This window comes from Strongylocentrotus purpuratus, unplaced genomic scaffold (genome assembly GCF_000002235.5).
Source record: "Strongylocentrotus purpuratus isolate Spur 01 unplaced genomic scaffold, Spur_5.0 spur5_scaffold_2, whole genome shotgun sequence".
NCBI lineage: Eukaryota > Metazoa > Echinodermata > Echinoidea > Camarodonta > Strongylocentrotidae > Strongylocentrotus > Strongylocentrotus purpuratus.
The window spans coordinates 23,884,273-23,896,310 of NW_022145605.1; the positions used below are offsets into that span (position 1 = coordinate 23,884,273).

General features: G+C 37.2%; 1 protein-coding gene across 1 annotated transcript in view; it reads right to left on the reverse strand.

The window, feature by feature from the left end:
• LOC588872 (clustered mitochondria protein homolog) overlaps positions 1–12,038 on the reverse strand; it is a 56,382-nt gene that overhangs the window by 8,939 nt on the left and 35,405 nt on the right. The window contains 14 exon segments of the mRNA XM_030992027.1: positions 299–537; positions 1,013–1,103; positions 1,597–1,666; positions 2,116–2,277; positions 2,866–2,938; positions 3,929–3,999; positions 4,572–4,652; positions 5,351–5,478; positions 6,942–7,369; positions 7,810–7,915; positions 8,499–8,577; positions 9,780–9,875; positions 10,604–10,816; positions 11,440–11,542. Coding sequence (XP_030847887.1) covers positions 299–537; positions 1,013–1,103; positions 1,597–1,666; positions 2,116–2,277; positions 2,866–2,938; positions 3,929–3,999; positions 4,572–4,652; positions 5,351–5,478; positions 6,942–7,369; positions 7,810–7,915; positions 8,499–8,577; positions 9,780–9,875; positions 10,604–10,816; positions 11,440–11,542 — 1,940 coding nt within the window.

Sequence of the window (12,038 nt, forward strand, 5' to 3'; positions counted from 1 at the left end):
GCTACCTGAATTTTACGTTCTTCTTTATTTCTGTAATGTTATTTTTGTAACCTTTCCGGGCCATCCCGTTTACTCGAACACTTAAAATAATTCACTTATTTTGTTTATAACGTAAGAAAACCTCTGTACAGCAATATTTTGAAGGATTTCTTTGTCAAAGTATATGATTTGATTTTTTGTACTTTGTATAATGTGAGCAAAACAAATTTCCAATATTGGACAATAAATTGTAATTGGAATTGAATAAACCTAAAAAACTTTTATCAATGGAAGTAAGCATGATTCCTAGAAAACCCACCTTGCTGTATCTTCGTCTGCCCGCTCTGGAAGAAGTGATAAGCATCCGATGCGGTGGGGTTGATGTGTTTGACCCGAGGGAACATGTTGAGGATGTCGTTCTCGTTGAAGGGTGGCTTGTTCTTGGAGTCCAGGTCGTAGTCCCTCAGGAGAAGCTGGACGCCAAGCTTGGAGCAGAACTCTCGGAGCAGCGTCATCTTCTGGAGGTTGTAACGCTCCAGGACAGAGTCTATGCTCTCACTGTACGTCAAACACAAGATCAAAGTCGTGAAGGTTTATAAGAGAATTCATCACTTACAATACCAAAGGTGCATGTACACATTTGGTCACAGATTCATCTTTTAACTCCTCCTGTGACATAGTTTGTTTTTTCTTCCTTTTTTGTTGGGGGGGGGGGGGTATTATTAAACATCCTTGCCTTTCAATAAACTCTAAGATTATCTTGTAAAAGATTATTATTATTTATTACTTCATGTACCTCTGACACATACATTAGCCCGCTATTTCCCAAATAGCGGGATATTTTGGAAACAAGACCAAGCTTTCTCAGGATATTTTCTCAACCAAAATCCTTCTGATTAGCGGCTGTTGAAGACGCAAATTAGCTGGATAATTTGAGATATCATCGGGATAGTTAAAATAGCAGGTAATTTGGCAGTCTCGAGCTGATGAAGACAGCCTATAGAAGAATTATAAGTTATCAGGCTGAGCTTACCATTTGACCTTGTAATGGAAGTATTCTTTGCATTCGACCTTGATACTGGTCCAGAGGTCAGAGGGCGTGAGGCTGCTCCATGATGTATTCTCTAAACACACACAGAGGATCAGAAAAGGAATAAGTTAAAATCTATGAATAGCTCTTGCAAATATGCACGTCAATGCACCAAAATACAGAAAATCTGGGGCTTTTTAGTCTTTACTTTGGGTAATAACTGTCATTGCAACTTTCAAGTACAGGTCTGCATCTGTATCTGGTTGCAGAATCTTAGATCCCTGTTTCAGACCTGAACATAATCATACCCATATTACTGTACATGTACATATCCCTCAATTACTTTTGGTGTCTGGATTTGTTCACTTTAATGCCACTTTTGTTCCAGCTATTTCCTTTCTTTTTCCTAATTCTTGGGTGGTAGATCAAGCATATATAGTAAGAAATTCCCCACATGGAACATAATACAACTTCTCATATTTCAAACCAATCTTGTATTTAGATGAGTGAAAATCTTATCTGTATTGCTAGTTCCATCTGGGAATCAGTATCTGAATTGCTACATGTAGTTTATGATTAGTACAAACCTTGTCCGAGAGATAGAACGGTTCGTATCCTCTTCTTATTCTTCTTCTTCTTGTGATGACCATTACTCAACTACATTCAAGAAAAAAAATAAACAAAACAAGTGATTAGATTTAAAAACACAAAAGAACAATTGTAAACCTTTCGAAATTGAATAATGCTGAATGGGTGATAATAAATAGGACTGACACACATATATATATATATATATTTAAGGGATAAAAACTGAATGGGCTTTGGGGTATTTCTGGAATGAGTTGGTGCAGAATTTTTAACAGCAGTCTATGTTATGGAACTCTGGGTTTTCAGTTGTACCTTATTTTACCACATTTTTTCGAGTTTTGAGACAGATTTTTTTTTTTTTTGGGGGGGGGGGGGGGGGGGGGAATCGTACTTTAAAAATTGTACGAAATATGATAAAATCGTACTGGTTGGCAGCTCTGGTCAGATGATGTCCAATTCTCTTTTCTATTCATAATGATTGGATTCATTTAATTAAATTGAGTTCCATGTTTTCTTACCTCATCATCTCCCTTCGGTGGTAGTGGGTTTGGTAAGGAGGAGAGGAAACAGTTGAGGAAGTGACTGATGGCAGCAGACAGATTGGTCATAGGGATGCCTTGCATGTAAGCCTTGAAGACGTGCTTCACTGACCTACATATCAACTCAGTGATCACAATACGCTGTAAAGAAATAACAAATAATCATCCACCTTCATCATTTGTTTTCTATTCCTTTTAAATTCAGTATAATGATAAGCAATGATCTGTATTACATTTACTAAATGATCAAACAAACATTTGTATAGAACAATGAAGCAAATCCATTTCAAAGAAATATTTGAAAGGTTTTAATATTTTGTTCTTTTGTACATGGGAGCCTATACAGCCAATGCAGTCCAATGCAAATCAGAGGTGAGCTTCCAAACAATATTATAAATGTCCTTTCAGACAGAAAAAAAAATGTTATTTAAGAATTCACACTGACAAAATATCCTTGAATACATACTTTGTCTATTAATCTATCTCCAATTTATTCCATATTTGGAAATGAATACTGGTACTCAATTGAAATATTAGTTTCAAAAAAATATTTGTTTTTCACACATTTTTGCATTTAAATTATATTTTGTAATTCTGTCTTGAGTTTGTAACTATATCCTCGTACTGACCATAGACTATATCTCCACCATCCCATTTCTCACATGAATGTAAAATTGACACATGATAATTCGTTAACAATTCAACTATTATCATAGCTTTCATACTTACATAGAGGTAGGATAGATTTTCACAAGTGACTATCTTCTCAGCTAACACACCCATGTAACGAATATTGATGCCTCTGCAAGTAGAATCACATGAGAGGTCATGGTTAAACATCATTTTAATACTTTCCTTTGAGTTAACTAAACATGACATGGAAAGAATAACATGACACAGAAAATCTACCCTAATAACATCAGGCCTTAAATTAATCCAAGGCCACCAAGGCCATGGCCGTGGATGCCCCTGGATGCCCCTTTGATTGGCCTCAATGCCTTTGCCATTGGCCTTGGAGAATTTTTGTGCCCTTTCCAATTCTTCCTATTTGTGCTGTAATATAGAAATGTGCCCTACAGAAAAGTGGCCTTGCCCTACAAATATTGAAATTTAAGGCCTGTAACATTTTTTATTATAATACCAGGAAGAGTCGTAAAAAGCTTATAAACATTCACCAATAAAAAGTCTTTAACATAAGTAACAAGGAAAATTGATGATACAATTAATAAGACAATTGATAGCTGGCCAACTCCTTCGGATCATCAATGACTTTAAAGATCACGCACAAAAATATACAAATCGATCAATCTCTTTAAATCATAACTTCTTTTCTGATTGAACTACAAGTGGTACCCCCACCCACACCTGTTTACGCTATTCAACATTAAAGGCATCGTTTAACGATGTTAAATCTGAGATGCATGGCCCTACGTGTTATCAGTGTCTGTGATATGGTGTAATATTGAAGCACTAAAAAAATTGTGCTTCAAAATATCATGAAGTGCCTCAAAAAAGTAAAACGATTTTGAGTGACCGGTTTTACCATACTCATTTTCCCCAATAGACTGTAGTGTAATAGAAATTGTTAGGAAAACATTTTTAGTAATTTCTAATTCCAATCATAAATATTTTGATAATCAGACAGACAGTCGGCTTGTAAAAGTCATGGGATTCCTGACTGACCTAAAGGTTTATAATTATGATTGCAGCATGAGCTAAATCCAGGATTTGTTTAGAATCTGAGGCAAAGATACCCAATCCCTTTAAGAGTAAATGGGGTGAGGAGTTGTACCTTTGATGTAGCATCTCTACCAGTGTGTACCCATCAAGGGGTGCTATGCTGTGCTCCTTACACTCTTGGACCTGAGAGGGGGGGGGGGGTAACAAAAACAATTCATACAGTCAGTCTCATATATCTCTGCAGAGGTATTCCAATCCAATCACATCATCTGTAGAGTGCACATCAAATGCTGAAGTCCGTTTAGAGAGGTTTTGACATTGGGTAAAAGTTCAAAATTATATACGGAGTGTTCCACGAGGTACATAGATATGCGATCGATCAAGATCAATGTGCTATCGGTATAGTGAAATTATGGACTTTTCGGTGACAGGAATTATTATTATTATCATGTGTTTCTACAGATATTTCCTGAGTAAAATTGAAAGAATAAGTTGCACTCAAACTTATGCCTAGTGGTCTTAAGTAGATCTTTCCAAAATTGCATCAAATCAGCCTATGACTTACAAACAAATATCATAACATCTTGCTGTATGTTGTATGAAGGCTGCATACCCTGCATACCGTATGCAAGTGACAAAAATTAAGTTTAGAAATCAGAAGACATTTACAATTAAATCTCACACATTTTGGCAGTACATTGTATGGATGCTGCACACAGTGTCAAGGTAGTGACTAAACACATCTTAAAAGTTACTTACAATGTTGGGATCTGGACAGCGACAATGAAACGAGCTGCATCTTTGAGTAGCTTCTTCTGCTTTACTAATGTCTCCGCCTGTAAATATGAAAGATCATTCATCTTCATCATATTCTAAAAGGGCAAAGTGTCGTATATTGCACCTAAAGCAGGACTAGAAGAAGTATTATTTCTTATGGACAAGAATTTGCTCACATAGTAAGCATACTGGACATATTTATCAGTTGCTAAACAGATCTACAGGAGAGGATCAATTCACCTTTTCAATTATCTTGTAACACGTTCAAAACCAATTAGACATGGATGGTAATAATACCATCATCTATAAGTTTTCAAATTTGATGTCCAACAAAGTGATAAAGTGTTTGACATAAATTTTGATTGAGATTCCATGACAAAAAACATCAGCAAGTTTACTCTGCCCTTTTAGACAATCCTATCTGCAATATCTCTGCTCAAAGAGTCATTAGTTAAAGTTTTCAGAACAAAAACAATGAAATCATTTCCCACCACATTTGATGATATTAGAGGCCAATTCACACATTAGCACAACTGAAACTCGGCCCCTAAAAAATGGTTGTTTAAATTTTCAAGTACTAATAGCAAAAGTTTCAAGAAAATTTGATATAAGTGTATGACATGTATGTCACTGTTATCATGGGCTTCATGTGCAATCTGTGTCGTAAATTTTGATATTTGGGTTTACAATCCCTTTCTCATTTTTTGAAAAGCTGATCCTATAGAGTCAGCCATTTTGTGAACCATTCATGGCATACCTCTGATGGTGCGTGGATGACACCCTCTGCGTATACATCAGGATTGAATCGTACATCAAACTCAGCACTACTCAATGAACCAGCAGCCTGGGCAGCTAGAGCTATCACCTCCTTATGACTGGGATCAACTAAACAGAAAACAACATATGTATAATCATTACTGATAAGAGGATGTTATGTTTGAAGAAATAAGCTAATCAACTAGTGGGGTACAGGTTAACTTTCAAGCTTTGTAGATCCAATTTCAATCTTACTCATGTGTCTTGACATGGCTAAAATGTGCATTTTATTTTACAGAAACGAACAGGGTAGGGTCCAATGTATTTGATCATTGTGTACCATGCATTAGTAAATATGAGGGTATCAAGAACACATTCAACATTGAAATTTTTTCTTCTTTTTTCGAATAAATGGTCTGATCTCAGCTAAGGTAAGGGAATCACCAGGGCCCCATGACACAAAGGTTTGATATCAATTGCAAATTTGAAACAATGATTCTGATTGGTTAATGGTCAGCCTTGTTAGCAATCCGTGCATGGACAATGATCTTGTTTGGCCATTACCATCTTGCAATTGATTGGAAACCTTTGTGTTACACGGCTCAGGTAATACTAAATTCTTTGATCAGTAATGGTCAGTAAGGGAAAGCAACCTGGAGCGTGCCAGATAACAACAGAAGTTACAAAGCTCTAGGCGACATTGCAAGACTGATGTCCTATACCTTTTTTCATTCTTTTTTTCATTCTTTTTTTCAAACAATCAAGTCTTACTGTCAACAAGGCATTTTCAGTAAGAAGTATAACCTTCTTCTGTATTCTTTCAATCACCGCCTTCATTTCTTTCCTTTAGGAATTCCATCACTCATTTGTCACTTGCTTATTGAATAACTCAATTAGTTTGCACTGTGAAAGAGTTCAGTTTTGTATTAATTTACCATACGCCTTTACAACTGAGTCATAGATTCAGCCCCTTTCATATTCAACCTTGACCCCAAACCAGCATTGAATGGGTCATCTTGTCAAATCTCTGCATGACCCTTTGTTCACACTGTGCAGGTATTTGTGGACTCATTCAACCATGGACATAGCTTGAGGCCAAACAGGCCCCTTGATGACAGATATGACTGTATCAGGGAGGCCTGACAAAACAGTATCATGTTGGGTCAGCAGGTCAACAGAGTGGCAAGAAAGATACAGGCTATATGATGTTTTGTTGGATATTTGTTTTACCCCACTGCTAAGATAGTATGTATATGCTTGTAGGTAAGCAACCAGGGGACCGATGGCTTTAATTGATTCCTCTCCAAGGGACTTGAGAAATGAGGATTAATGCCTTATCAAAGGGCACTAGCGCATCGAATTGGTTTCAAACCTGGGACCTCCCGATTACGAGAATACTGGTCTTCCACGAAGCCATCGTGCCTCCTAATATTAATAGGTGATGAATACATCAGGGATTAGGAGACTATAAACTAAACTAATTAAACATTACAGTGGACAAAATTACCCACAGATACAGAGAGCAACGTAGCTCTAGAAAAAAGGACGATCAACAGTTTTTAGAATGACTTTACAAAGGGAAGTAAACTTACATCCATCTTTCTTGGGTGACGTGGCTAGAGCCTTGGCCGCTTCCTCTGTTGCACTGTCCAGTTCCTTCGGCAGATCGGTGCCATCTGTGGAATCCAATCTCTTAAGCGCAGGGCACATATCAGCTCCTGCGATTCCTTTGGTCTTCATTTCATCCACTATTGCTTCCTTACTAGCTTTCTCCTTCTTTCCATCTTCCACCTTATTCTCCTCTTCAATCTTCTTGCTATCGTGATCACCGTTGACCACTTTGTCCTTTGATTCACCGTTCTCTTTGACCTCTGAACCCGTTTCCTTCTCTTCGATCGGTTTCACATTCTCTCCTTCTTCTTGGGACTGTCCATTTTCAGTGACTTTGGCACCCTCTTGCGGTTGCTGGTTGTGCATGAGCATGAGCGCTGCGTGTCGGATGAAGACCATGTATCTGTGACTGTGTGTTTAAATGGAAGAAATTGACAAGTTTTAATTAAAACCTTAGGAAAGTTATTCACTTAAAGTACAAATTTGTTGGTATTTTTATGTAAATCATTTACAATTCCACCATCAATACATATTTTATCATCAGAAGCTAACATAGACTGCAGTATCTCAACAACATCATTGCCATCACAACTATCACAACATTCATCAATATCATCATCATCATCATCACAACATTCATCAACATCATCCATACAAGCAGAAGCACCATCAGCAAATGCAATGCTGTATACAATTCTACACTTTAGGCAATGACACTAAAATGTTCAATGTATCACAACCAGCTACAGTACAACACGCAATGATAAACTGCTACTACTTCTAAGTTACTATGATCAATATATACAATAAATGCCCTCTATACATACTTTGTTGTACCAGACTACTTACTCTACAAAAGCATCCACTACTTCTTGTCTGAGACAGGCCAGCTTGTGTCTGTGTTGCCTGGGAAAGCCTAGTTTCTTCATGTCTTCTGCAAATTCATCTTCCTCCACTGTTAAATCGAAAGCAGAAATAGATCAAGAGTAAGTCATACAGAATAACATTGATACACTCTGATATGTTGTCAACACAACGATCAAATGATGGCGACGAAGGACTAAGAGTTTACAAGATGTGTGCACCGCAACTATCCAATTTTCATCCAGAGGAGCCCAGCCGTTTATTGACAGGCTAGTCGTTACAAACACAACACACTCCTCTTTTAGTTATACACGTACACAATTTTGAAGTCTTTGTGAATAAGATTGAGAACTTAACAAATATCTTTTCAGAAACAGATGGGAAGAAACTAATGCTATCTAATCATTTTCCCAGCAACTGATGAAAGGAATATAATCAAAATTTATGCATGGATAAGACATCTAATTAATCAATGTACTCCGGAGCGCCTCGGGTCATATCAGGATGTAACGTCCCCTTGAGCCTATAAAAACAGTGATGCCTCTCATAGCAGTCAATATATAATAGTATGTCATGATGAGGAAGTATGATGACAAATATTTTTCTTTTTCTTTTCATCTTTTGAAACTGTTTTGAAGTGTAAGAGAGAGGTCAAAGGGCAAGTAATTACTTACTCTGCAGGAAGTTAACATCAGGAGGGAAAGTTCTGAGAAGATCCAGGACGTAGTGACGACCATCGTTTCCCTTGATCCCCTACAGAAAAGGAAAGTAAATATATAGAATCACTAAAAGAATCATGACAACTCTCAAACTGTTTAATCACGCTCTACGTTACCAACTGTAATGGATATACACATTTTTTTTTTTTTTTTTTTTTTGTGTCATGTTCTCGATAGGTTTCCTCATCCAGCTTTGACATTACATATTGTGAACTATAAAACATATGAGATTTAAACCTTCAATATATCTCATCAAAAAGACACATACATATTGGTTTCATGTACATGCAGGGCAATTCTGTGCAATGTATATCCTATGACACACAACATTTATCCACTATGTCATCCAAAAAGTAAAAAGCTCTTGTTTCCACCACTGCCTAATGGTTCTTTCTGGTATCGCCAACATTATTAAATGGTCAAATTAGGAAATCTTACATTTTTCTATGAAATAAATGGGGAAATGAGATATGCTGTACAAGGACATACTGCAAGGAATAGACCATATAGCTTTCAGGTAATACCCAATTTCTTGCGGAATAATTAACAACAGGATCTAATTTCCCTAGTACATTTCCCCTAGGAGCTCACTGCTGCCTTCATTAGCCTAGATATTCAAAACAGCAGACAGACTAAAACTAGATGGAATTTTGACTGCGCGCAGTCGAAAATGATGCCTCCGCCATAGAGCAATTTGAACAAGTTTGGAGTTTAAATCTCCAGTGGTTCTTGAGATATCATGATAACAATCTCAATGTATGGAATTTCATAAGTTGACCTCTGTGACCCTTGACCTTTGACATACGTGCTCCAAAATCTAATCAGATCGTCTTCCTATGGTGATACATACTATCCTTAAGTTTGAAGTTTAAATCTCAAATGGTTCTTGAGATATCGCGCTAACAAACTCAATACAAGGAATTTCATAAGTTGACCTCTGTGACCTGTGACCTTTGACCTACGTACTCCAAAATCTAATCAGATCGTCTTCCTATGGTGATAAATACTATTCCCGAGTCTTAAGTTTAAATCTTAAATGGTTCTTGAGATATTGTGATAACGGTCAAACGGGACGGACGTACGGACGTACGGACGGACGTACGGACGGACGTACAGACGTACGGACGTACGGACGTACGGACGGACAACCCGAAAACATGATGCCTCCGGCACCACCTTCGGTGGCGGAGGCATAAAAAAGGGTCTATACAAATGACTACAAAGAGTGATCATTACCTTGCATTCTATTGATGAGTAGATTTCAATCTCTTCGTCTTTATGGTTCATCACACTGTGAGGCAGGATCTTGAGGTGCTGGGATGTCTTAGTCAACTAAAACAAATAAGATCAAAATAAAAATCAAGTGTCTTTATAATATCTACCCTCATACATCATTCACAATGCAGGCATATGGATAAGGTTTCAAGAAAGTGAAAAAAAATTGGTCTAAAATGAGTATGAACTGATTAGAAATACACAGATGCAGTGTCAATATAAAAAGAAATTTCCTCATCTCAAACTACAGAGGGATAAATCATCATCAACTTTAGCTATAGATTTCTCACTACATTGAGTACAGCACAGATTAAAAATTGTGTCATCTGTAAAGGCTCTTTGAAGGAGGTGAGGTTTTTTTTCTTTACACAGAAAGGATACATATTCAGCATGGGAGTGCCATACATTTTGTACAATACACAGACTGAAAAAGCTTGAAATGTCAGTAATAAACCATGAAAAAGCATAAGAACTGACCTGAAAGGAAAAACCAAACACAAGAATACAGTTGAACCATCTTTAGCAACCATCTGTTCGAAAGATCAACTGTCTATAAAGACCACACATTTTGTCTCTTGTGAATAGTGATTTACATTGCAACATTTACTAAAGTAACCTGTGCATAAAGATCACCATAAAGACTGCTTTTGTTGTAATCCCTTGGGTGGTCTTTACAGACAGGTTTCACTGTACATCTATAGAGACATCTACTGATTAGTGGCATTGCTCTACTTACAAACGTTTCTCCACATTGCTCAACAAACAAACAAAACAAACAAACTTACGAGCTCCTTGTATTTGTCGCTTGTGACCACGGTCTTGCCGAAGTCGATGGAGCCGTAGATGACGGACTCCTCCTGCTCTCTCTCTAAGATACCAGGGATGATGGACTGAGCCGTGATGCGGTAACCACGGTAATCAACCACCACAGTGCCTAGTTCGTACAGACCATCCAGGTCAAATGTGTTGTAAGCCTTCACTCCTTTTAGATCGTTGCCCTGAAATGAGGTCAAATGTCAAAGGTCAAGTTAGAAAACGTCTCTCCTTCCAAAATGCTTGTAAGAACATTGGTGGTGAAATTTTTAGATCCAAGTGACCACTGGCACAGAAGAAGTTCAGAGATCTAAGTTGATGTTTCAACGGTACTTTTTTTTCATTTTTAATACATCTCCCTGCGACAACACAAAGTTGAACTAACAAAAAAAATATTCTTTATGTCAATGGATCTCTGTCACTTCCGACCTAATTCAACCTACATCCCCCCTCCCCATCCAATAAATTGCCCTACATTGCATACTGTTACAACATTCTAATTTCCCTTTTCAAACAAATCTTTAGATATGACCATACTTGACAGTGGATGGAAGAAGCAGTGAATATTAATCTGATTGTAACAATTTTTTGTTTTTTGAAATATTTTTCCCTTCACAGGGATTTTATTGATTCTCTAATCAGCATGAATTATGTAATTGAACATCAATTATTGTAATAATGCCTTCAGAACTGCATACAAGGAAAGATGAATAAAATTCTTTGATGCAAAGTTTCCAGTGTTTGCAGAATGCATAATTACAATTACAAGTTGTAATATTTCTATCATGGAGGTTAGTAGGTGACTTACAGGAGCTACATAGGCTGCATGGTCCCCTCCGAAATCTTTGTAATGATCTCTGACGTCAAAACCAAGACTGAAGAAGATGTTGTTCCAGATGAACATCTGCATTCTGTAAAATAAGAGAAAGACAAACCAGAACATAAATAATGTCATACAAGACACAGGCGGGAGATCTTAAGAAGATCTGTAATCAAATCTACTACCTAACAATCTTATTCTCATAACAAGACATTCATGACATAAAGGTTGAACAATTCAATCTTGCTATAACATTTGATAACAATAACGTGTTGCACTTCAGGCACATAGTGCAATGCACTGTGGTCAGCTGTGCACTTGTAGGTGAAGGATCTCTTACTCGGACGATATCTAACCACGATTGATGGTCATAACATTACGCTGATGACTGCAATAATCTCTTGTTGCAGCTGCCACAACATCAGCAAGAATCTTGAAGATCACCTTCTCTCTCTCTCTTTTAAGCATGCATTTACATTAACATCATTCATATAAATGTGATATTACAGGCCGGTCATATGCCCTACTTAGAATCTTCACCGGGATTGATAGCTACTGCATTGCCAACAATGACTGCCAAGGTACTT